We start from the raw sequence: 27,884 nt of genomic DNA, 5'->3' as shown, positions 1-27,884 counted from the left end.
CACCTTTTTAAGCTCTTTCATCCCTCTTAATCTACAGCTTTTCAACCTCTTCAGATATTGATCTTTCTACCTTTTTTATCTTTTCAAAATATTCTTTACAGAAATATAAACAACATCACTGTGTTCAGCAATGTCTCCTATTACTCATCATATAAATATTTTGGCAATAAACATTACAGTCTTTTCAAAGATTGCAGGGGTTTGGCAGGCATTTTCTCATTCATTCGTATTGGGACATTACATCTTTGGCTCTGCTCCTGCTCCAGCATGTGTGCAGCCATTTTAAGCTGATCTATCTATCTATCTATTCATTCATTCTATACGAAAACCGAAATAAAATTCTTCTCATTCTTGAATGGCCTTGATCACGCACACGGCCAGAGTTCATACATGGCTCGAAGGAGCGGCACTGAGTGCGCTGCATAAACTAAGGTGGTACCCAGTGGGATATTTGGAGGCCTCCAATTCACTGTGTCGCAGCTGTGCCAAACTGAGCGAGTATTCTCCACCACTGCTGCTGTCTGTCCTCTGCTGCAGTAGCGCAGTTATGCGCGTATCCGAGTGACATCTCCGTCCCGGACGCGTTCACGTCCGGCAGGCTCTGCAGGTTTTTTTACACAGTAAATAGTAGCCCGCACAGGGATGCAAAGATTTGTGATATCAGGTCTGACACATGGACTATTTATTATTTATTATTGCCATACTTCCAATCTATATTTACAAACACTGTCTTAAAAAAAAAAAAAAATCAGATAATCGCCAAGCATGACAAAATGGCAATGTCGACTCTGATCCCGGGTTTGCCACATGTCAGACCACAACAATCCCGAGGCGCCACTTACAGACAGACGTAAGTGAGATCACAGAATCCTCTTATAACACTTCATACTGTTGAGCGATGGCCTAAACATATGACGAGGTCAGAATTCTCATTTTCCCAAACAGAACAACAAATTGCACATATTTTCTTTGCTTGAATGAAATGATTTGCCGTGGCAGACAGGTTGGTTGCCACGGCAAATTACTGTTTTGTCCCTCTGTCTATTTCACACCCCCTTTCTCCCTCACCTGCTTCTTCCTAGTGTGTGTCTGTGGGTGTGACTGCTGCAGCAGAGAGGACGTACATGTCATCATCTCAACAACTCCTGCTGGATCAACCCGGTCTATCTATCTATCTATCTGTCTATCCATTCATTCATTCATTCATTCATTCATTCATTCATTCATTCATTCTATACGAAAACCGCTCGAAGGAGCGGCACCGAGTGCGCTGCGTAAACGAAGGCCACGCGCCACTCAAAAAGCACCTGCCACATGAGCTGGAAGACTATCTATCTATCTATTCTTTCATTCCTTCCTTCCTTCCTTCCTTCCTTCCTTCCTTCATTCATTCATTCATTCATTCATTCATTCATTCATTCCTTCATTCATTCATTCATTCATTCATTCATTCATTCATTCATTCATTCATTCATTCATTCATTCGGCGGCTGTGCCAAACTGAGCGAGTATTCTCCACCATCTCATCGCGTATCGCAGTTATGCGCGTGTCCGAGAGACACCTCCATCCCGGACACGTTCAAGTCCGGCAGGCTCCGCAGGTGTTTTTATACAGTAAATAGTAGCCCGCACAAGATTTGTGATATCAGGTCTGACACATGGACTATTTATTATTTATTATTGCCATACTTCCAATCTGTATTTACAAACAAAAAATCTATCTATCCATTCATTCATTCATTCATTCATGTGCCGGCTGTGCCAAACTGAGCGAGTATTGTCCACCACTGCTGCTGTCTGTCCTCTGCTGCAGTATCGCAGTTATGCGCGTCTCCGAGTGACAGCTCCATCCCGGAAACATTCAAGTCCGACAGGCTCCGCCAGTGTTTTTTATACAGTAAATAGTAGCCCGCACAGGGATGCCAAGTTTTGTGAGAAGAATGCAGAATGCACTTATAACAACAGTCGTCCTTTTTACTGATGTACCACTGACTTAATTTCCCACAAAATGTCGGCATGACATTTGACCATCGCTACTAGACTCTCCATCAATGCGCCTTGCGTGTCTTCAGAAACTCTCAATGTATTGTGACACCAAGCACGTCCATTTTTTCCACTTTAATAATACATTTAACATACATTAAAATACATTTAAATTGAACACAAAGATTCGGGGCAAAAACAAGTGAGAAAACAGAACATTTTTAAAACTGATCAGAACTGATTAGAACTGATTATAATCCTTGTTTAATTCCTATTTTGAAACCCTTTGATTGGAAGAAAATTAAACTTAAACTAGAACAGAACACTTTGAAACTGATTGAAACCCCATTTTTTCCCCTACTCTTCTTTCTGGATAATTTCTAGTTTGGTGACAATGGTTCCCTCCATTGTTGCATTTGCATGAATTGCCCCCTTTTTTATTAGGTGGGACACTGGTTTCCAGTCATCCCTGTTTATTTGGCAGATGCAGTCATCACCCGTGAGAAGTTGGAGGAACTCCTCATCACCCTCCTCAATAACCCCCAGAATGGTCACTTCCTTTGTGGTCGTCTCTGGCTTCTGTTGAGAGATGAAATAAATATATGGCATAAGATTAGAATTCTCATTTTCCTAAACAGACTCACAAATTGAACAGATTTTCTTTGCCTGAATGATTTCCAGTGGCAGTCAGTCCTTTCTCCCTCACCTGCTTCTTTCTAGTCTGTGTCTGTGTCTGTGGGTGTGACTACTGCAGTGGAGAGATGCACTTATATCTCATCATTGCATCAACTTCTGCTAGATCAACCTGGTCTCTTTCTATTCTTGTGTGTTTTAAAACAACAATAAAAAAACACAACTAAACAAGACAGTACCTTGAAGGTCGTGTGCACTGTGGAGTGGAGAACATCCTGTTGGACCTTGAGGTGTGTTATTGTGATATGGTCGCCAGTGTTCATGAGTTTGATCGCTGCCTCCCTCCACAAGCACACTTCCTGCTTATCACAGCCCTGTTTAACAAAGGGAAATACATTTTTCTTAACAAAAACACTTATATACTACTTCTCCCTTTTCCTCCTACTGCTCTATATCCTCCTTTATCTATCTCCCCTTCTATCTTTCCCTTTATCTGTTCTTCATCCTCTTCTTCCTGCTGTACCTCATCTTTATCTTCTTTCGTCCTTCTGCCCCCTTTTTCCTTTTGACTAGTTATCCTCCTTTCTCCCCTTCTCTTCCTCTATCTCATCCATGGCATGCTAATATATGTCTAAAATGATGCAGCATCGATGTCCCTTGAAGTTTAACATATCTGGCATTGGATGTTTAAATGAGTAAAAACAGAGTATAAACCAAATACTTACATTTGAATGCGAGGTCTGCGCCACTTCGGGTCACATTTATGTATGTATGTATGTATGTATGTATTTATTCATTCTCTTAGGGCGTGCAATAAATCTTGGGATATGTGAGGTTACTTTCATGAAATCCTTATATAAACAGTTTTAAGCCTGGAACCAAGCCATAAACTACAAGATGAATTGTGACCATAACACATTAACACCTCTTTCATTCGGCCTCTCTCTATTTATCCTTCCCATCTATTGTTCATGTTCTTTAGTCAGCCCCTTTCTCTTCCCCATCTCCTCTTCCCCATCTCTACATACCCCTGAACGATACATGTGTCTTTACAGCTTACCTGCTGGATTGTGATTTTCCTTAATGGAATAGAGTCCTTGCCTGAGACAACCTTTTTCACAGGTGGTGCCTGAATGACAAGGTAGAAAATTCAGTTTCACATGTTTTATAATTATATTCCAAACTGCCTACCCCAGTACTATGGATGCTCACTGCCACTTTATCATCTTAATACTAGAAGCCATGAAAAAAACTTGCCTCGATCACTTGGCCCTCGACTGTCAATAGGCCTTGCAGGGAGGAACACTCACTCAAGGGAGTGGCATACGACCGGGGCAGTAGCAGGGCTCTTGCCTCTTGGCGTAACTCCTCTGTGACATTCATGTCACACGTTTTGAAGAACATTGTAGTTTTAGTAATATTTAGATAATACGGGGGCTGGCGTCCCCTGAGAGTGTGGCCTCTCATGAAATAAGTATTTCCAGTTTTAATTCTATTGCCGAATTCCTCAAAGATAGTCATCTTTTCGCATGTGGCGCCATCAGTGATCACAGCCACCTTGTTGTTCTTTGTAACAAGTCCCAAGAGATTACTTTGGGAGAATCCATGATTTCGATGATGTTAATCTTAATTGGGGGTGGCCTGAAATACTGATTTTCCATTCTCGTGTCTAGTAGCTTTCTGAGCGCCATTCTGAAATGACAGAAAAAACAAAAAACACACACACACAGACATGAATACGACTGAAAATGTCATTTCAAAGCTTAATCTATGATACTTAACACACAACTGGAACCTGTAACAGGGTGACCTGATAACGCAATAAATGTTTTTGTATTTTTTGTTCAGCTGCCAGCACATATAACTGCACATTTCGTTTATTCAGCATTTAGACGCTGTGCAATGACTAAAAAAGTTGAATGTGATAAATCTAATTCTATCGTAGACTTTATTTTGATACCTGTGTTTTCGGTGGAAGAGAATGTTATACATTTACACTAAGCAGATGCTTTTGGTCCAAAGTGACACATATCAAGTACATTTGTCTGTTTGTACTATTTGTTATACGAGATAATGAACCCTTTTGCAGTGCAAATGTAGTTAAACAGTGTAATTATTATTTTAATGAAAATATACATTAAATGAATAGTAATAAAACAGGGGTCACGGAGGGTCACAGAATTTGGTGCGACCCCGGAACCAACGCCTTCGTTCCGTGTTTGCACCCGGTTGTTTTAAGACCTCCTGGTGTCTGCTTGCAGCGTGGAGATCGCAGTTGCAGGCGAGCTGGACTGTAGTCCAATAAGAGGCATTCCGCTGGTAAGATGCATTGTATAGTACTATACTCATAGACTGTATAGCATGATAGAGTTTTTATTTCCCAGAAGAAAAAAAAAATAAGTATTTTTATTTTGCAACGATTGTGTCGAGGCTCTGTAATGCGCGATGCACAAACGTTAAGAAGTCAGCAGCTGGTTGGATCCCCTCCAGTCAGGTTGTCCTGTAGTTTGGGTGATCTGGCGACCCCCTGCCGTTCACCGGTTGCGAAGGTAAAGATTATTCCTATTGAATAAAGTTCATAATGTCGTTAAAGTCTTCATTTATTGTTATTATTTGTTCTCAGGTGGCCAGGATGAAGACCCCTTCACCGGCTGGACCATCCCAGACCATTAAAGCTGTCTGTCACTCTCCTCGCCCAGTTAAGGTATTTACTCCACAACAGACACACACAGAATGTTTACTGTAAAATGCTGTAACTACATTAAACTGGTTCATTTAACATCTCTGCTACTATTATCTTTCGCTGCAGTTCACAAATGTCAGTGAGTAATTGAAATAAATTTGGAAAACTTTTCTTGTATCAACTTGCTGCATTGTGTTACCTCATGTCTAGATATTAACTGGTGTTATTACTTATCACAGACCGTCGGGACACCAGTTCCCTCATCGTCCTGCTGGCCCTGGATTATCGATGACGGACTTGCCACCTCTCATTCCCCTTCTAAAGAGGTAAGGACATTTACATTTGGATTTATTGTGGGCTTAATAAAGTGTTAGAGGTGTTGTGGTTTACTTTGAACTGAAATGTAAAAGGAAGGGAAGGAAGGAGGGAATTAATTACAATTTTCTGATGTTTTCATGTGTAAATCGTGTTACACACGTACAAGGGATGTATCAGAGTTAAAGGTCCTTTAAAGCCTCCTTCAAACTTTGGTCAAGATGACAAGGGGTGACAAAGGTTTATGATGGTCTCAAAACATTTAAATTTGAAATATGGAATAATCTGTGTTAGTAATGTGTTCAAGTCAAGTATGATAATACTTAAGGTCTTTTATAAGCATAATAATCATTTGTGTATATGTAAGATTATCTATATGGTAAATTGATCAGGAAAATTTGGTGGAAATTATATTGTTTAATGTTAGTTTAGAAGATGCCACAGAAACACATTCGAGATAGATACAAGGAAGATGCCACGTTCCGCACCAGACTGTAGAAACACATTCGAGATAGATCCGAGGAAGTATGCCACGTTCCGCACCACTCAAAAGAAACACATTCGAGATAGATACAAGGAAGGATGCCACGTTCCGCACCAGACAGTAGAAACACATTCGAGATAGATACAAGAAAGGATGCCACTTTCTGCACCACTCAAAAGAAACACATTCGAGATAGATACAGGGAAGGATGCTACGTTCCGCACCACTCAAAAGAAACACATTTGAGATAGATCCGAGGAAGGATGCCACGTTCCGCACCAGACAGTAGAAACACATTCGAGATAGATCCGAGGAAGGATGCCACGTTCCGCACCACTCAAAAGAAACACATTCGAGATAGATACAGGGGAGGATGCCACGTTCGGCACCACTCAAAAGAAACACATTCGAGATAGATACAGGGGAGGATGCCACGTTCCGCACCACTGAAAAGAAACACATTCGAGATAGATACAGGGAAGGATGCCACGTTCTGCACCAGACAGTAGAAACACATTCGAGATAGATCCGAGGAAGGATGCCACGTTCCGCACCACTCAAAAGAAACACATTCGAGATAGATACAGGGGAGGATGCCACGTTCCGCACCATTCAAATGAAACACATTCGAGATAGATACAGGGGAGGATGCCACGTTCCGCACCACTCAAAAGAAACACATTCGAGATAGATACAAGGAAGGATGCCACGTTCCGCACCAGACAGTAGAAACACATTCGAGATAGATACAAGAAAGGATGCCACTTTCTGCACCACTCAAAAGAAACACATTCGAGATAGATACAGGGAAGGATGCTACGTTCCGCACCACTCAAAAGAAACACATTTGAGATAGATCCGAGGAAGGATGCCACGTTCCGCACCAGACAGTAGAAACACATTCGAGATAGATCCGAGGAAGGATGCCACGTTCCGCACCACTCAAAAGAAACACATTCGAGATAGATACAGGGGAGGATGCCACGTTCGGCACCACTCAAAAGAAACACATTCGAGATAGATACAGGGGAGGATGCCACGTTCCGCACCACTGAAAAGAAACACATTCTAGATAGATACAGGGAAGGATGCCACGTTCTGCACCAGACAGTAGAAACACATTCGAGATAGATCCGAGGAAGGATGCCACGTTCCGCACCACTCAAAAGAAACACATTCGAGATAGATACAGGGGAGGATGCCACGTTCCGCACCATTCAAATGAAACACATTCGAGATAGATACAGGGGAGGATGCCACGTTCCGCACCACTCAAAAGAAACACATTCGAGATAGATACAAGGAGGATGCCACGTTCCGCACCAGACAGTAGAAACACATTCGAGATAGGTTCAAGGAGGATGCCGCTTTCCGCACCAGACTGTAGAAACACATTCGAGATAGGTTCAAGGAGGAGACCACGTTCCGCACCAGACAGTAGAAACACATTCGAGATAGATACAAGGAAGGATGCCACGTTCCGCACCAGACAGTAGAGACACATTCGAGATAGATACAAGGAAGGATGCCACGTTCCGCACCACTCAAAAGAAACACATTCGAGATAGATACAGGGGAGGATGCCACGTTCCGCACCACTGAAAAGAAACACATTCGAGATAGATACAGGGGAGGATGCCACGTTCCGCACCATTGAAAAGAAACACATTTGAGATACATACAGGGGAGGATGCCACGTTCCGCACCACTCAAAAGAAACACATTCGAGATAGATACAAGGAGGATGCCACGTTCCGCACCAGACAGTAGAAACACATGTGAGATAGATACAAGGAAGATACCACAGAAACACATTCGAGATAGATACAAGGAAGATGCCAAGTTCCGCACCAGACAGTAGGAACACATTCGAGATAGGTTCAAGGAGGATGCCACGTTCCCCACCAGACAGTAGAAACACATTTGAGATAGATACAAGTAAGGATGCCACGTTCCGCACCAGACAGTAGAAACACATTCGAGATAGATACAGGGGAGGATGCCACGTTCCGCACCACTCAAAAGAAACACATTCGAGATAGATACAGGGGAGGATGCCACGTTCGGCACCACTCAAAAGAAACACATTCGAGATAGATACAAGGAGGATGCCACGTTCCGCACCAGACAGTAGAAACACATGTGAGATAGGTACAAGGAAGATGCCACAGAAACACATTCGAGATAGATACAAGGAAGTTGCCACGTTCCGCACCAGACAGTAGAAACACATTCGAGATAGGTTCAAGGAGGATGCCACTTTCCGCACCAGACTGTAGAAACACATTCGAGATAGGTTCAAGGAGGAGACCACGTTCCGCACCAGACAGTAGAAACACATTCGAGATAGATACAAGGAAGGATGCCACGTTCCGCACCAGACAGTAGAAACACATTCGAGATAGATACAAGGAAGGATGCCACGTTCCGCACCACTCAAAAGAAACACATTCGAGATAGATACAGGGGAGGATGCCACGTTCCGCACCACTGAAAAGAAACACATTCGAGATAGATACAGGGGAGGATGCCACGTTCCGCACCATTCAAAAGAAACACATTTGAGATACATATAGGGGAGGATGCCACGTTCCGCACCACTCAAAAGAAACACATTTGAGATAGATACAAGGAGGATGCCACGTTCCGCACCAGACAGTAGAAACACATGTGAGATAGATACAAGGAAGATACCAAAGAAACACATTCGAGATAGATACAAGGAAGATGCCACGTTCCGCACCAGACAGTAGGAACACATTCGAGATAGATACAAGGAAGGATGCCACGTTCCGCACCAGACAGTAGAAACACATTCGAGATAGATACAAGGAAGATGCCACGTTCCGCACCAGACAGTAGAAACACATTCGAGATAGATACAAGGAAGGATGCCACGTTCCGCACCAGACAGTAGAAACACATTCGAGATAGATACAAGGAAGATACCAAAGAAACACATTCGAGATAGATACAAGGAAGATGCCACGTTCCGCACCAGACAGTAGGAACACATTCGAGATAGATACAAGGAAGGATGCCACGTTCCGCACCAGACAGTAGAAACACATTCGAGATAGATACAGGGGAGGATGCCACGTTCGGCACCACTCAAAAGAAACACATTCGAGATAGATACAGGGGAGGATGCCACGTTCCGCACCACTGAAAAGAAACACATTCTAGATACAGGGGAGGATGCCACGTTCCGCACCATTCAAAAGAAACACATTCGAGATAGATACAGGGAAAGATGCCACGTTCCGCACCAATCAAAAGAAACACATTCGAGATAGATACAGGGGAGGATGCCACGTTCCGCACCAGACAGTAGAAACACATTCGAGATAGATACAAGGAAGGATGCCACGTTCCGCACCAGACAGTAGAAACACATTCGAGATAGATACAAGGAAGGATGCCACGTTCCGCACCAGACAGTAGAAACGCATTCGAGATAGATACAAGGAAGGATGCCACGTTCCGCACCAGACTGTAGAAACGCATTCGAGATAGATACAAGGAAGAATGCCACGTTCCGCACCAGACTGTAGAAATACATTCGAGATAGATACAAGGAGGATGCCACGTTCCGCACCAGACAGTAGAAACACATGTGAGATAGATACAAGGAAGAATGCCACGTTCCGCACCACTCAAAAGAAACACATTCGAGATAGATACAGGGAAGGATGCCACGTTCTGCACCAGACAGTAGAAACACATTCGAGATAGATCCGAGGAAGGATGCCACGTTCCGCACCAGACTGTAGAAACACATTCGAGATAGATACACGGGAGGATGCCACGTTCCGCACCACTGAAAAGAAACACATTCGAGATAGATACAGGGGAGGATGCCACGTTCCGTACCAGACAGTACAAACTCATTCGAGATAGGTTCGAGATAGATCCGAAGAAGGATGCCACGTTCCGCACCACTCAAAAGAAACACATTCGAGATAGATACAAGGAAGTTGCCACGTTCCGCACCAGACAGTACAAACTCATTCGAGATAGGTTCGAGATAGATCCGAAGAAGGATGCCACGTTCCGCACCACTCAAAAGAAACACATTCGAGATAGATACAAGGAAGTTGCCACGTTCCGCACCAGACAGTAGAAACACATTCGAGATAGGTTCAAGGAGGATGCCACTTTCCGCACCAGACTGTAGAAACACATTCTAGATAGGTTCAAGGAGGAGACCACGTTCCGCACCAGACAGTAGAAACACATTCGAGATAGATACAAGGAAGGATGCCACGTTCCGCACCAGACAGTAGAAACACATGTGAGATATATACAAGGAAGATGCCACAGAAACACATTCGAGACAGATACAAGGAAGTTGCCACGTTCCGCACCAGACAGTACAAACTCATTCGAGATAGGTTCGAGATAGATCCGAAGAAGGATGCCACGTTCCGCACCACTCAAAAGAAACACATTCGAGATAGATACAAGGAAGTTGCCACGTTCCGCACCAGACAGTAGAAACACATTCGAGATAGGTTCAAGGAGGATGCCACGTACCGCACCAGACAGTAGAAACACATTCGAGATAGGTTCAAGGAGGATGCCACGTTCCGCACCAGACAGTAGAAACACATTCGAGATAGATACAAGGAAGAATGCCACGTTCCGCACCACTCAAAAGAAACACATTCGAGATAGATACAGGGAAGGATGCCACGTTCAGCACCACACAAAAGAAACACATTCGAGATAGATACAGGGGAGGATGCCACGTTCCGCACCAGACAGTAGAAACACATTCGAGATAGATACAAGGAAGGATGTCAGTTTCCGCACTAGACTGTAGAAACACATTCGAGATAGATACAAGGAGGATGCCACGTTCCGCACCAGACAGTAGAAACACATGTGAGATAGATACAGTGGAGGATGCCACGTTCCGCACCAGACAGTAGAAACACTTTCGAGATAGATACAAGGAAGATGCCACGTACTGCACCAGACAGTAGAAACACATTCGAGATAGATACAAGGAAGGATGCCATGTTCCTCACCAGACAATAGAAACACATTCGAGATAGATACAAGGAAGGATGCCACGTTCCGCACCAGACAGTAGAAACACATTCGAGATAGATACAAGGAAGGATGCCACGTTCCGCACCAGACAGTAGAAACACATTCGAGATAGATACAAGGAAGGATGTCACGTTCCGCACCAGACTGTAGAAACACATTCGAGATAGATACAAGGAGGATGCCACGTTCCGCACCAGACAGTAGAAACACATGTGAGATAGATACAAGAAAGATGCCACAGAAACACATTCAAGATAGATACAAGAAAGATGCCACAGAAACACATTCAAGATAGATACAAGGAAGATGCCACGTACCGCACCAGACAGTAGAAACACATTCAAGATAGGTTCAAGGAGGATGCCACGTTCCGCACCAGACAGTAGAAACACATTCGAGATAGATACAAGGAAGAATGCCACGTTCCGCACCACTCAAAAGAAACACATTCGAGATAGATACAGGGAAGGATGCCACGTTCCGCACCACACAAAAGAAACACATTCGAGATAGATACAGGGGAGGATGCCACGTTCCGCACCAGACAGTAGAAACACATTCGAGATAGATACAAGGAAGGATGCCACGTTCCGCACCAGACAGTAGAAACACATTCGAGATAGATACAAGGAAGGATGCCACGTTCCGCACCAGACAGTAGAAACGCATTCGAGATAGATACAAGGAAGGATGCCACGTTCCGCACCAGACTGTAGAAACGCATTCGAGATAGATACAAGGAAGAATGCCACGTTCCGCACCAGACTGTAGAAATACATTCGAGATAGATACAAGGAGGATGCCACGTTCCGCACCAGACAGTAGAAACACATGTGAGATAGATACAAGGAAGAATGCCACGTTCCGCACCACTCAAAAGAAACACATTCGAGATAGATACAGGGAAGGATGCCACGTTCTGCACCAGATAGTAGAAACACATTCGAGATAGATCCGAGGAAGGATGCCACGTTCCGCACCAGACTGTAGAAACACATTCGAGATAGATACAGGGGAGGATGCCACGTTCCGCACCACTGAAAAGAAACACATTCGAGATAGATACAGGGGAGGATGCCACGTTCCGTACCAGACAGTACAAACTCATTCGAGATAGGTTCGAGATAGATCCGAAGAAGGATGCCACGTTCCGCACCACTCAAAAGAAACACATTCGAGATAGATACAAGGAAGTTGCCACGTTCCGCACCAGACAGTACAAACTCATTCGAGATAGGTTCGAGATAGATCCGAAGAAGGATGCCACGTTCCGCACCACTCAAAAGAAACACATTCGAGATAGATACAAGGAAGTTGCCACGTTCCGCACCAGACAGTAGAAACACATTCGAGATAGGTTCAAGGAGGATGCCACTTTCCGCACCAGACTGTAGAAACACATTCTAGATAGGTTCAAGGAGGAGACCACGTTCCGCACCAGACAGTAGAAACACATTCGAGATAGATACAAGGAAGGATGCCACGTTCCGCACCAGACAGTAGAAACACATGTGAGATATATACAAGGAAGATGCCACAGAAACACATTCGAGACAGATACAAGGAAGTTGCCACGTTCCGCACCAGACAGTACAAACTCATTCGAGATAGGTTCGAGATAGATCCGAAGAAGGATGCCACGTTCCGCACCACTCAAAAGAAACACATTCGAGATAGATACAAGGAAGTTGCCACTTTCCGCACCAGACAGTAGAAACACATTCGAGATAGGTTCAAGGAGGATGCCACGTTCCGCACCAGACAGTAGAAACACATGTGAGATAGATACAAGAAAGATGCCACAGAAACACATTCAAGATAGATACAAGAAAGATGCCACAGAAACACATTCGAGATAGATACAGGGGAGGATGCCACGTTCCGCACCACTGAAAAGAAACACATTCGAGATAGATACAGGGGAGGATGCCACGTTCCGTACCAGACAGTACAAACTCATTCGAGATAGGTTCGAGATAGATCCGAAGAAGGATGCCACGTTCCGCACCACTCAAAAGAAACACATTCGAGATAGATACAAGGAAGTTGCCACGTTCCGCACCAGACAGTACAAACTCATTCGAGATAGGTTCGAGATAGATCCGAAGAAGGATGCCACGTTCCGCACCACTCAAAAGAAACACATTCGAGATAGATACAAGGAAGTTGCCACGTTCCGCACCAGACAGTAGAAACACATTCGAGATAGGTTCAAGGAGGATGCCACTTTCCGCACCAGACTGTAGAAACACATTCTAGATAGGTTCAAGGAGGAGACCACGTTCCGCACCAGACAGTAGAAACACATTCGAGATAGATACAAGGAAGGATGCCACGTTCCGCACCAGACAGTAGAAACACATGTGAGATATATACAAGGAAGATGCCACAGAAACACATTCGAGACAGATACAAGGAAGTTGCCACGTTCCGCACCAGACAGTACAAACTCATTCGAGATAGGTTCGAGATAGATCCGAAGAAGGATGCCACGTTCCGCACCACTCAAAAGAAACACATTCGAGATAGATACAAGGAAGTTGCCACGTTCCGCACCAGACAGTAGAAACACATTCGAGATAGGTTCAAGGAGGATGCCACGTTCCGCACCAGACAGTAGAAACACATGTGAGATAGATACAAGAAAGATGCCACAGAAACACATTCAAGATAGATACAAGAAAGATGCCACAGAAACACATTCAAGATAGATACAAGGAAGTTGCCACGTTCCGCACCAGACAGTACAAACTCATTCGAGATAGGTTCGAGATAGATCCGAAGAAGGATGCCACGTTCCGCACCACTCAAAAGAAACACATTCGAGATAGATACAAGGAAGTTGCCATGTTCTGCACCAGACAGTAGAAACACATTCGAGATAGGTTCAAGGAGGATGCCACTTTCCGCACCAGACTGTAGAAACACATTCTAGATAGGTTCAAGGAGGAGACCACGTTCCGCACCAGACAGTAGAAACACATTCGAGATAGATACAAGGAAGGATGCCACGTTCCGCACCAGACAGTAGAAACACATGTGAGATATATACAAGGAAGATGCCACAGAAACACATTCGAGACAGATACAAGGAAGTTGCCACGTTCCGCACCAGACAGTACAAACTCATTCGAGATAGGTTCGAGATAGATCCGAAGAAGGATGCCACGTTCCGCACCACTCAAAAGAAACACATTCGAGATAGATACAAGGAAGTTGCCACGTTCCGCACCAGACAGTAGAAACACATTCGAGATAGGTTCAAGGAGGATGCCACGTACCGCACCAGACAGTAGAAACACATTCGAGATAGGTTCAAGGAGGATGCCACGTTCCGCACCAGACAGTAGAAACACATTCGAGATAGATACAAGGAAGAATGCCACGTTCCGCACCACTCAAAAGAAACACATTCGAGATAGATACAGGGAAGGATGCCACGTTCAGCACCACACAAAAGAAACACATTCGAGATAGATACAGGGGAGGATGCCACGTTCCGCACCAGACAGTAGAAACACATTCGAGATAGATACAAGGAAGGATGTCAGTTTCCGCACTAGACTGTAGAAACACATTCGAGATAGATACAAGGAGGATGCCACGTTCCGCACCAGACAGTAGAAACACATGTGAGATAGATACAGTGGAGGATGCCACGTTCCGCACCAGACAGTAGAAACACTTTCGAGATAGATACAAGGAAGATGCCACGTACTGCACCAGACAGTAGAAACACATTCGAGATAGATACAAGGAAGGATGCCATGTTCCTCACCAGACAATAGAAACACATTCGAGATAGATACAAGGAAGGATGCCACGTTCCGCACCAGACAGTAGAAACACATTCGAGATAGATACAAGGAAGGATGCCACGTTCCGCACCAGACAGTAGAAACACATTCGAGATAGATACAAGGAAGGATGTCACGTTCCGCACCAGACTGTAGAAACACATTCGAGATAGATACAAGGAGGATGCCACGTTCCGCACCAGACAGTAGAAACACATGTGAGATAGATACAAGAAAGATGCCACAGAAACACATTCAAGATAGATACAAGAAAGATGCCACAGAAACACATTCAAGATAGATACAAGGAAGATGCCACGTACCGCACCAGACAGTAGAAACACATTCAAGATAGGTTCAAGGAGGATGCCACGTTCCGCACCAGACAGTAGAAACACATTCGAGATAGATACAAGGAAGAATGCCACGTTCCGCACCACTCAAAAGAAACACATTCGAGATAGATACAGGGAAGGATGCCACGTTCCGCACCACACAAAAGAAACACATTCGAGATAGATACAGGGGAGGATGCCACGTTCCGCACCAGACAGTAGAAACACATTCGAGATAGATACAAGGAAGGATGCCACGTTCCGCACCAGACAGTAGAAACACATTCGAGATAGATACAAGGAAGGATGCCACGTTCCGCACCAGACAGTAGAAACACATTCGAGATAGATACAAGGAAGGATGCCACGTTCCGCACCAGACTGTAGAAACACATTCGAGATAGATACAAGGAAGAATGCCACGTTCCGCACCAGACTGTAGAAATACATTCGAGATAGATACAAGGAGGATGCCACGTTCCGCACCAGACAGTAGAAACACATGTGAGATAGATACAAGGAAGAATGCCACGTTCCGCACCACTCAAAAGAAACACATTCGAGATAGATACAGGGAAGGATGCCACGTTCTGCACCAGACAGTAGAAACACATTCGAGATAGATCCGAGGAAGGATGCCACGTTCCGCACCAGACTGTAGAAACACATTCGAGATAGATACAGGGGAGGATGCCACGTTCCGCACCACTGAAAAGAAACACATTCGAGATAGATACAGGGGAGGATGCCACGTTCCGTACCATTCAAAAGAAACACATTTGAGATAGATACAGGGGAGGATGCCACGTTCTGCACCACTCAAAAGAAACACATTCGAGATAGATACAAGGAAGGATGCTACGTTCCGCACCAGACAGTAGAAACACATTCGAGATAGATACAAGGAAGGATGCCACGTTCCGCACCAGACAGTAGAAACACATGTGAGATAGATACAAGGAAGATCCCACAGAAACACATTCAAGATAGATACAAGGAAGATGCCACGTACTGCACCAGACAGTAGAAACTTATTTGAGATAGATACAAGGAAGGATGCTACGTTCCGCACCACTCAAAAGAAACACATTCGAGATAGATACAGGGAAGGATGCCACGTTCCGCACCAGACAGTAGAAACGCATGTGAGATAGGTACAAGGAAGATGCCACAGAAACACATTCGAGATAGATACAAGGAAGATGCCAAGTTCCGCACCAGACAGTAGAAACACATTCGAGATAGGTTCAAGGAGGATGCCACGTTCCCCACCAGACAGTAGAAACACATTCGAGATAGATACAAGGAAGGATGCCACGTTCCGCACCAGACTGTAGAAACATATTCAAGATAGATACAAGGAAGGATGCCACTTTCCGCACCAGACTGTAGAAACACATTCGAGATAGATACAAGGAAGATGCCACGTTACGCATCAGACAGTAGAAACAGATTCGAGATAGATACAAGGAAGGATGCCACGTTCCGCACCAGACTGTAGAAAAACATGTGAGATATATACAAGGAAGATGCCACAGAAACACATTCGAGATAGGTTCAAGGAGGATGCCACGTACCGCACCAGACAGTAGAAACACATTCGAGATAGGTTCAAGGAGGATGCCACGTTCCGCACCAGACAGTAGAAACACATTCGAGATAGATACAAGGAAGAATGCCACGTTCCGCACCACTCAAAAGAAACACATTCGAGATAGATACAGGGAAGGATGCCACGTTCCGCACCACACAAAAGAAACACATTCGAGATAGATACAGGGGAGGATGCCACGTTCCGCACCAGACAGTAGAAACACATTCGAGATAGATACAAGGAAGGATGTCAGTTTCCGCACTAGACTGTAGAAACACATTCGAGATAGATACAAGGAGGATGCCACGTTCCGCACCAGACAGTAGAAACACATGTGAGATAGATACAGTGGAGGATGCCACGTTCCGCACCAGACAGTAGAAACACTTTCGAGATAGATACAAGGAAGATGCCACGTACTGCACCAGACAGTAGAAACACATTCGAGATAAATACAAGGAAGGATGCCATGTTCCTCACCAGACAATAGAAACACATTCGAGATAGATACAAGGAAGGATGCCACGTTCCGCACCAGACAGTAGAAACACATTCGAGATAGATACAAGGAAGGATGCCACGTTCCGCACCAGACAGTAGAAACACATTCGAGATAGATACAAGGAAGGATGTCACGTTCCGCACCAGACTGTAGAAACACATTCGAGATAGATACAAGGAGGATGCCACGTTCCGCACCAGACAGTAGAAACACATGTGAGATAGATACAAGAAAGATGCCACAGAAACACATTCAAGATAGATACAAGAAAGATGCCACAGAAACACATTCAAGATAGATACAAGGAAGATGCCACGTACCGCACCAGACAGTAGAAACACATTCAAGATAGATACAAGGAAGAATGCCACGTTCCGCACCAGACAGTAGAAACACATTCGAGATAGATACAAGGAAGAATGCCACGTTCCGCACCACTCAAAAGAAACACATTCGAGATAGATACAGGGAAGGATGCCACGTTCCGCACCACACAAAAGAAACACATTCGAGATAGATACAGGGGAGGATGCCACGTTCCGCACCAGACAGTAGAAACACATTCGAGATAGATACAGGGGAGGATGCCACGTTCCGCACCACTGAAAAGAAACACATTCGAGATAGATACAGGGGAGGATGCCACGTTCCGTACCATTCAAAAGAAACACATTTGAGATAGATACAGGGGAGGATGCCACGTTCTGCACCACTCAAAAGAAACACATTCGAGATAGATACAAGGAAGGATGCTACGTTCCGCACCAGACAGTAGAAACACATTCGAGATAGATACAAGGAAGGATGCCACGTTCCGCACCAGACAGTAGAAACACATGTGAGATAGATACAAGGAAGATCCCACAGAAACACATTCAAGATAGATACAAGGAAGATGCCACGTACTGCACCAGACAGTAGAAACTTATTTGAGATAGATACAAGGAAGGATGCTACGTTCCGCACCACTCAAAAGAAACACATTCGAGATAGATACAGGGAAGGATGCCACGTTCCGCACCAGACAGTAGAAACGCATGTGAGATAGGTACAAGGAAGATGCCACAGAAACACATTCGAGATAGATACAAGGAAGATGCCAAGTTCCGCACCAGACAGTAGAAACACATTCGAGATAGGTTCAAGGAGGATGCCACGTTCCCCACCAGACAGTAGAAACACATTCGAGATAGATACAAGGAAGGATGCCACGTTCCGCACCAGACTGTAGAAACATATTCAAGATAGATACAAGGAAGGATGCCACTTTCCGCACCAGACTGTAGAAACACATTCGAGATAGATACAAGGAAGATGCCACGTTACGCATCAGACAGTAGAAACAGATTCGAGATAGATACAAGGAAGGATGCCACGTTCCGCACCAGACTGTAGAAAAACATGTGAGATATATACAAGGAAGATGCCACAGAAACACATTCGAGATAGGTTCAAGGAGGATGCCACGTACCGCACCAGACAGTAGAAACACATTCGAGATAGGTTCAAGGAGGATGCCACGTTCCGCACCAGACAGTAGAAACACATTCGAGATAGATACAAGGAAGAATGCCACGTTCCGCACCACTCAAAAGAAACACATTCGAGATAGATACAGGGAAGGATGCCACGTTCCGCACCACACAAAAGAAACACATTCGAGATAGATACAGGGGAGGATGCCACGTTCCGCACCAGACAGTAGAAACACATTCGAGATAGATACAAGGAAGGATGTCAGTTTCCGCACTAGACTGTAGAAACACATTCGAGATAGATACAAGGAGGATGCCACGTTCCGCACCAGACAGTAGAAACACATGTGAGATAGATACAGTGGAGGATGCCACGTTCCGCACCAGACAGTAGAAACACTTTCGAGATAGATACAAGGAAGATGCCACGTACTGCACCAGACAGTAGAAACACATTCGAGATAAATACAAGGAAGGATGCCATGTTCCTCACCAGACAATAGAAACACATTCGAGATAGATACAAGGAAGGATGCCACGTTCCGCACCAGACAGTAGAAACACATTCGAGATAGATACAAGGAAGGATGCCACGTTCCGCACCAGACAGTAGAAACACATTCGAGATAGATACAAGGAAGGATGTCACGTTCCGCACCAGACTGTAGAAACACATTCGAGATAGATACAAGGAGGATGCCACGTTCCGCACCAGACAGTAGAAACACATGTGAGATAGATACAAGAAAGATGCCACAGAAACACATTCAAGATAGATACAAGAAAGATGCCACAGAAACACATTCAAGATAGATACAAGGAAGATGCCACGTACCGCACCAGACAGTAGAAACACATTCAAGATAGATACAAGGAAGAATGCCACGTTCCGCACCAGACAGTAGAAACACATTCGAGATAGATACAAGGAAGAATGCCACGTTCCGCACCACTCAAAAGAAACACATTCGAGATAGATACAGGGAAGGATGCCACGTTCCGCACCACACAAAAGAAACACATTCGAGATAGATACAGGGGAGGATGCCACGTTCCGCACCAGACAGTAGAAACACATTCGAGATAGATACAAGGAAGGATGCCACGTTCCGCACCAGACAGTAGAAACACATTCGAGATAGATACAAGGAAGGATGCCACGTTCCGCACCAGACAGTAGAAACACATTCGAGATAGATACAAGGAAGGATGCCACGTTCCGCACCAGACAGTAGAAACGCATGTGAGATAGGTACAAGGAAGATGCCACAGAAACACATTCGAGATAGATACAAGGAAGATGCCAAGTTCCGCACCAGACAGTAGAAACACATTCGAGATAGGTTCAAGGAGGATGCCACGTTCCCCACCAGACAGTAGAAACACATTCGAGATAGATACAAGGAAGGATGCCACGTTCCGCACCAGACTGTAGAAACATATTCAAGATAGATACAAGGAAGGATGCCACTTTCCGCACCAGACTGTAGAAACACATTCGAGATAGATACAAGGAAGATGCCACGTTACGCATCAGACAGTAGAAACAGATTCGAGATAGATACAAGGAAGGATGCCACGTTCCGCACCAGACTGTAGAAAAACAATCGAGATAGATACAGGGAAGGATGCCACGTTCCGCACCAGACAGTAGAAACACATTCGAGATAGATACAAGGAAAGATGCCACGTTCCGCACCACTCAAAAGAAACACATTCGAGATAGATACAGGGACGGATGCCACGTTCCGCACCAGACAGTAGAAACACATTGGAGATAGGTTCAAGGAGGAGGCCACGTTCAGCACCAGACAGTAGAAACACATTCGAGATAGATACAAGGAAGGATGCCACGTTCCGCACCAGACAGTAGAAACACATTCGAGATAGATACAAGGAAAGATGCCACGTTCCGCACCACTCAAAAGAAACACATTCGAGATAGATACAGGGACGGATGCCACATTCTGCACCAGACAGTAGAAACACATTCGAGATAGATCCGAGGAAGGATGCCACGTTCCGCACCAGACTGTAGAAACACATTCGAGATAGATCCGAGGAAGGATGCCACGTTCCGCACCACTCAAAAGAAACACATTCGAGATAGATACAGGGGAGGATGCCACGTTCCGCACCACTCAAACGAAACACATTCGAGACAGATACAGGGAAGGATGCCACGTTCCGCACCACTCAAAAGAAACACATTCGAGATAGATACCAGTCAGATACAGTGTTTCAGAGCAGATAAAAATTTGTCATGTCTCAGAGATACAACACGGATCAAAGCTATAGCCAAGAGAAAAAGCAAGATTTCAATCTCAGATATCATAGCGATCCGGAATTTAGACTTCGTTTTAGTCAACATTGTAACCAGTGGAGCGGAACCAAATTGGCCACAAATGCTGCCTTTAGCATATTTTTCAAGATGCAGAGAGCACTTAGAATCAGGAGAAAATACAGACAAATTGTGCCCCACCGCCCCAAGCCCCTGATTGATCCGGTGATGGAAGCAGCCATAGCTGTCTTTCGTGAGTCCATTAGACATGGACCCACATACATTTGTACCGTTTGCAACAGAACCATGTTTCCTAATCAGGTCAAAGAATGCAAAAGACAAAAATATTGTAAACACACAAAAGTTGCAGCAGCATGCTTGACAGGAAACTGTTCACTTTTGTGACAGTGACTGCTCTACCCCTTGCTCTGTGCCACAAGAAAGACTGCATGAGTGGATATGCTACACCTGCGACAGCCACGTTAGCAGAGGATGCATACCACCCATGGCAGTTGTAAACAATTTGGAGTTGGCGCCCATCCCCCCAGAATTGGCTGCACTTAATGTGCTTGAGAGGCAGCTGATTGCAAAAATCTTGCCATTTGCAAAAATTGTTGCTCTGCCAAAAGGCCAACAGAGAGCAGTCCACGGAGCTGTTGTGTGCGTTCCATCAGAGGTGGAAGCGACCGTCAACAGTCTCCCAAGGCCCAGAGCAGAAGCGCAGCTGCTTCAAGTAAAATTGAAAAGGCACATCAAATACAAAGGTTACAAGCAATTTTACAAAGTTAATATGAATGTGCTCACTGGCCTTGCGAAATTGAAAGAGACACATTTAGAATATAAAGACGTGTTTATCGATGAGACTGCAACTTTTGACTGTCTGCTCAAAGAAGAGGAACCCAGACAGGAAGAGGAGCTCAGACAAGAAAAGGAGCCCAGCATCCAAGAGGAAGATAGGGATGTCGATTTGGAGGAAATTTTTAAAAGCCAAAACGAGCCGGGACAGTTAGAGGCAGATGAGGAAGAACAGGAGGAGCTGAGACCAGGCCTCTCCCTGGACACTTGCATGCAGCCCCCCGACATTGCACAGGAAATTCTTTCATATGGCGATGGAGTCTTTAGTGTTGCACCCGCGCAAGGCAACAAACCGGTTGGTTTTTTCACCATACCCAAGTTAGAGGCCATGGCTTTTCCTGTACAATTTCCAACAGGAGAGAACACGTTAGATGAAGCTAGAACCGTCTCCCTGTCCCCGAGCCTCTACTTTAATTCTAGGCTCTTTGCTGCAGATACGCGTTTTGCAAGTGACCAGAGTTATCTTTTCTTTGCGCAGTTTGTTACAGAGACTCACCTCGCGACAAATAGTATATCTATACAAATGCGCAAAGGAAAGTCGAAAACCAAAGACGGCCGTAGGATTAACAATGTCATGCTCCAGGACAAGGATGAGGTAGAACGGCTCATCATGAGCCAAGATGCAACCAGGTTCATGCAGCCTCTTAGAGGCACTCCAGCCTATTGGAATAAAACACTTAAAGATGTGCACGCCATGGTTCGTCAAATTGGAAAACCAACATTTTTTGCCACGTTCTCCACTGCTGAGATGAGATGGCCTGAGTTCATAGAGGCCATCAAAGCTCAGCAAGGTGAACAAGGGCTGTTTTCAGATTTGGATTGGAAATCAAAATGGGACATTCTGAGAAGTAACCCCATCACAGTAATGCGCATGTTTGAAAAGAGAGTAGAGGCTCTCATGACGAACCTCATCCTCTCTCCTTCACAGCCGATTGGTGAAGTGGAAGATTATTTTTATCGCGTTGAGTTCCAAGCTAGGGGAAGCCCACACATCCACATGCTCATTTGGATAAAAGATTCACCTAAATTTGAAGAGGACCCTGATAGACACATCATGGAATTTATAGATAGATACATTAGTTGCAAAATGCCCGACCCTGACACAGATCCGGAACTCCACAAAATAGTGTCAGAGGTTCAGGTGCACAGCAGGAAACATTCAAAGTCCTGTAAGAAGGGAAATGTAGCCTGCAGGTTCGGCTTTCCAAAACTACCGATGGATAAAACATTCATCACCAGGCCCCCCACTATTAATTGCCACCAAAAAGAGGATCAAGATGATGCAGACTTCGAAGCGCAAATAGAGGAGCAGAAAAGGGCCCTCGCAGAAAGGCAAAAATTGGCTAAACAAACGCTCCAACCAGTTAGAGATCTGCTTATGGATCCAGGCGCTTCGTTCAGCAGTTTGACAGACTTGCTTTGCCAGTGCAACTTAACTTACGAGCAATACTTTGCCGCCGCGCAGCGCCTGGCAAACACCCATGTCGTGATGCTGAGGCGCCATCCAAATGATTGTTGGGTTAATGCCTACAATCCTGATTTGCTTAGAGCATGGAACGCAAACATGGACATCCAGTACGTCATAGACGACTACAGCTGCATCATGTACATGATGTCATATGTAGCGAAACCGGAGCACGAGATGACGGAATTCCTTAAGAACGTCATCAAGGATGTAAAGACATCTGATGTTAACAAGCGCGACGAAATGAAACAAATTATGCAGGCCTACTCTAAACACAGAGAGGTCAGCGCTCAAGAGGCTGTAGCCCGTACCTGCAGCTTACGCCTCAAGAAGTGCTCCCGATCCGTGGTGTTTATTCAGACCGATGAGGAAGGTCTGAAAATGAGTCACCCTATGAGTAGACTGGAAAGAATGGAACCCAGATCAGTGGATGTATGGATGTCGGGGTTGCCTGAAAAATACGTCAACAGACCTCTCACTCGAGAGTTTGAACGTATGTGCCTGGCCGAGTTCGCGTCAGACTACAAGGTAGTCTACGGCCGGCAAACAGAAAGCCCGAATGCCATTCCATTGTTGAACGATGAAGGATTTATTCAAAAGAGAACCGTAGGAAAACCAGCAATCATTAGATTTACTCGCTTCTCTGAGGAAAAAACTCCAGAGAAGTTTTATAGAAGATTGCTGAAACTTTATCTCCCACATCGATCCGACGCCGATCTGAGAGATGAAGCGTACCCCACTTATGAAGAGTTTTATAAGTGTAGCGACAAGTGGGGTATGAGAGTAGAGGAAATAGTGAGGCACAACAAAAAACGTTATGAGGGCCAAGGAAAAAACATGGAAGCTGCGTTTCAACAGCTTCAGGTGTGCGGTCCTCTCGTGAATGCTTGGAACTCTTTTGCGCCCGAAGTTGAAGTTGACCGGCTGGAGTGCCTGGCTGAATGTGAACCTCGCGATCAGGAGCAAAACGGTGAAGATGTCCCAGAATTCGGCACTAAGAAGGATAAGGGGAGCTCTATGCCTAGAATAGATGCTCCAGAGTTGAGTCCAGACTTTGTTAGGAAAATGTACCAAAGTCTGAATGAAACTCAGGCTTCCGTTTTCTACACTGTTCGACAGTGGTGTTTTGAACTAGTCTGGGGCCACAATCCAGAACCATTTTATTACTTCCTGTCGGGAGGGGCTGGATGTGGCAAATCGCATGTGATTAAGTGCATTCACCACGAGGCAACGAGAATTCTGCGCGAGCTCCCGAGATTTCGGGACCACGCAGACATGTCCCAACCCGCAGTGCTGCTGACCGCATTCACAGGTACAGCAGCATTTAACATATCAGGCAACACGTTGCACTCCATTCTCAAATTACCAAGGTCCTTGAAGCCACCTTATCAAGGTCTTGGGAATGCACTCGACGAAGTCAGAGCAACACTGGCGAACGCTGAGATTCTCATCATCGATGAGATATCCATGGTCTCTAAAGAGCTATTTGCCTACGTGCATTGGCGATTTCAGCAGATCAGGGGTAATCGGAAGCCATTTGGAGGCATGTCTGTCCTTGCTGTAGGTGACTTTTATCAACTGCCGCCCCTTGGTAAAGCCAAGCCACTGTGTGTGTACGAGGAGACTGAGTTCGATCTCTGGAAGGATAACTTCAAAATGGTCACCCTGACAGAGATCATGCGACAGAAAGAAGATCGAGCTTTTGCTGAACTCTTGAACTGCCTCATGGTGAAGCAAAAGGAAGATTCTTTGTTGGATGAAGACAGGCTCTTGCTTACACAGGCAGTGGCTGATAGTCAGCATTGCCCAGCACTGAGTCTACACATCTACGCCACAAACAAAGAAGTAGACCGTCACAACGCCGACATCGTAACTGCTTCCTACAAGGATGCGATTGGCGTTGCAGCTCGTGATTTTCGAAAAGACCCCAGAACTGGCTGCATGACGTTTGTGTCTGGGGAAATTAAAGGACACAAGCGAGATTTGCCCGACAACATAATGGCTGCTCAAGGGCAGAGATACCGCAAAAAAATCTTAGGTCCCTCAGATGACTCAGTGTACATCGAAAGATCTGAGGAGAACCTAAGTAACAAGAAAGGGATTGTTCGCTGGCAGTTCCCCATGAAATTAGCTTTTGCTTGTACGGCCCACAAAGTTCAAGGAATGACCATGCCGTCGGCGGTTGTGTGTCTGAAGCGTGTTTTTGAACCTGGTATGGCGTACGACCTCGCTTCAAGGTCTCACCATCCTTGACTTTGATGAGAAAAAAATTTATGCTGACCCCAAGATCAAGACAGCCCTGGAAAGTATGCCTCATGCATCTTTCCAGAGCTGTAGACCATTGTTAACGTTTTTGAAATCTATACAACAAACGCCAAAGGTTTTGACAATTGTCCACCACAACACGCAGGGTCTGCCATGTCACATGGTGGACCTGAAAGCACATCACGAGCTCCAACAAGCAGATGTGCTTTGCCTTACAGAGACACATTTGTCAGGGTCCTCTGTAGCTGAAATTTTTCAATTGGAGGGGTACACCATGTTCACACGTAGCAGACAGCTGTCTTACAACAGCTGTGTGAACATGGCCAAAAAAGAGGGAGGTGGAGTTGCGATGTACTGTAGAGACACTGTGCAAGCAGAGCCTCGCAGGTACATGCAACAGGTCACTGATTTGGAGTTTGTTGTCCTTAAAATTGAGGCTCCAGTCAAAGTGCTAATAGCGACTGTGTACAAACCGCCAAGTTTTCAACTGGGAATCTTTCTCCAAAACTTGAAAAACCTCTTGGACTCATTGGACATGTTAAATCACCAGCCCATCATTGTTTGTGGCGATTTTAATGAGGACCACCTTTCAAAGGGAAAAAAAAGTATCAAAGATTTGTTTCAGTCCAGAGGTTACACTCAATTAGTAGCAAATTCGACAACCGAAAAGAACACACTGATTGATCACATTTACATTTCACATCCTGATAAATGTCTTCAATCAGGTGTTCTCCAAACATATTACAGTTACCACAGTCCAGTTTATTGTATTTTGACTGAGTAATGACTTATCTCCAGCTGTTACGTCCAAGACCTGTTGTGCCACGTTTTTACAGTGTACCAGGAGCTGTGGTCCTCTCCGGGTGAGTATAGCATCCGAGTGTTTCTGATTTCAGTTTGTGGTTGATCTCCCTGGTTAGTTAGGGAGTGTGCCAGCTGGGCAGAGCAATCTGTCCTTCCATCGGTGTACTATTTGTTATTTTGCCTTTTTTATTTTCGAGGCAATCCTGGGTGGAGACATGTTTCTCTGGTGGGGGCGAGCATTTCAGGGCCTTGGTCATTTGGCTGAGGTTTACTGAAGTTTTGCTTTAAAGAAGCCTCGAGCCCAGCACGTCTCAGAAGATAGTTAGGTTTAGTTTGGAGTTAGGCAGGTACCAGGGGGCTTGCTTCATTTGCACTCGGAGATTTGCTCACTAGTGATTGATGTCATTTATTTCACTATTTGGTCTTGTTTAGTCTTTTAGTGTGTTTTAGTCTTATGTAATTGTTTTTCATATGTATGTGGTTGCAGTGGCATGTCTTGGCTGGAAATAGTTTAATTGTATAATGTAAATGTGTATGTATGTATTTGTTTATTTTAGAATGGGGTCAGCAACTTTTTTCATGTTCTTATTATCTCTTGAGATGATGAGAACGACCGGGCCAGTGTGTTAAATGTTTTGTAATTAATAATTTTGTAAATGCCTTTAAACATTTTTTTAATATATTTATCATGTATTTATTGACATTGTAAAATCTTAACTCATGATGTTCTCATCTATTTAGATGAGAATGGCATGTGTAAGATATGATGTAAGCTGCAATGTAATAGCTAAGCTCATGTAAGAATTACATTGGCTAAGCTAAGCTTACATAATTGATCATGTAATTATGTAATTTAAGGATGTATGTTTAATGAATCATGTGTTTTTCTTTTATTATTCATGTAATGTAATTGTTTTTTTTTTTATTGTGTTTTTTTTTGTTTTTTTGTTTTTTTCTGCTGGGTTGTTGTCACCACATTAGCTACGCTAATCTTAGCTAATGTAGTGTAGGAGTGTCAGAGAGATGCAGACCAAGCTGCATGTCAAACCAGGTGCATAACAAAGTAAGTATGTCTCTTTTTGTTTTTTGTTTTTTAAGTGATTGACTTGCATTGAGTGATTTAACTTGATGATGTCATTGTCTTTCTAGGATGATCCAGTGAGAAGGACCCTCTCTCCAGCAAAGACAACAACCCAGAAGAAAATACGGGAAGTAATATTTCATTAAATTCTCAGCTTTCACTTAAAATGTTTACATCAGTCTTTTGAACCTGTAACTAATTTATGTCTTTTCAATCTGGCAAAATTTATACAGACTACAAGAAGAAGACCTCCAGAGGACTGCAGCAACAATAA

The 27,884-nt window shown here is 44.5% G+C and overlaps 2 protein-coding genes across 4 annotated transcripts; one reads left to right on the top strand and one right to left on the bottom strand.

Moving 5' to 3' along the window:
- Positions 1 to 92: 92 nt before the first annotated feature.
- LOC119006609 lies at positions 93 to 5,184 on the bottom strand. Its single transcript, XM_037075500.1, has 5 exons — positions 5,072 to 5,184; positions 3,874 to 4,308; positions 3,677 to 3,745; positions 2,856 to 2,990; positions 93 to 2,562 (listed from the first exon to the last, which is right to left on the bottom strand). Exons 2-5 carry the CDS (start codon positions 4,135 to 4,137, stop codon positions 2,341 to 2,343), a joined length of 690 nt encoding a protein of 229 aa, XP_036931395.1. The 5' UTR covers positions 4,138 to 4,308; positions 5,072 to 5,184; the 3' UTR covers positions 93 to 2,340.
- On the top strand, positions 4,293 to 27,884 carry LOC119006608. 3 transcript variants are annotated; one of them, XM_037075498.1, is made up of 6 exons: positions 4,293 to 5,165; positions 5,240 to 5,320; positions 5,539 to 5,625; positions 21,549 to 26,588; positions 27,511 to 27,592; positions 27,679 to 27,884. In XM_037075498.1, the coding sequence occupies exons 3-4, from the start codon at positions 5,588 to 5,590 to the stop codon at positions 25,711 to 25,713; spliced, it is 4,203 nt and encodes a 1,400-aa protein (XP_036931393.1). In that variant the 5' UTR covers positions 4,293 to 5,165; positions 5,240 to 5,320; positions 5,539 to 5,587; the 3' UTR covers positions 25,714 to 26,588; positions 27,511 to 27,592; positions 27,679 to 27,884. The 3 variants fall into 3 exon arrangements, with proteins under 3 accessions (XP_036931393.1, XP_036931392.1, XP_036931394.1); XM_037075497.1 differs by having other exon boundaries at positions 21,549 to 27,592; XM_037075499.1 differs by lacking the exons at positions 4,293 to 5,165; positions 5,240 to 5,320 and having other exon boundaries at positions 5,558 to 5,625; positions 21,770 to 27,592.

Source organism: Acanthopagrus latus, chromosome 17, assembly GCF_904848185.1.
Source record: "Acanthopagrus latus isolate v.2019 chromosome 17, fAcaLat1.1, whole genome shotgun sequence".
Lineage (NCBI taxonomy): Eukaryota > Metazoa > Chordata > Actinopteri > Spariformes > Sparidae > Acanthopagrus > Acanthopagrus latus.
This window is presented reverse-complemented; position numbering and strand designations above follow the sequence as displayed.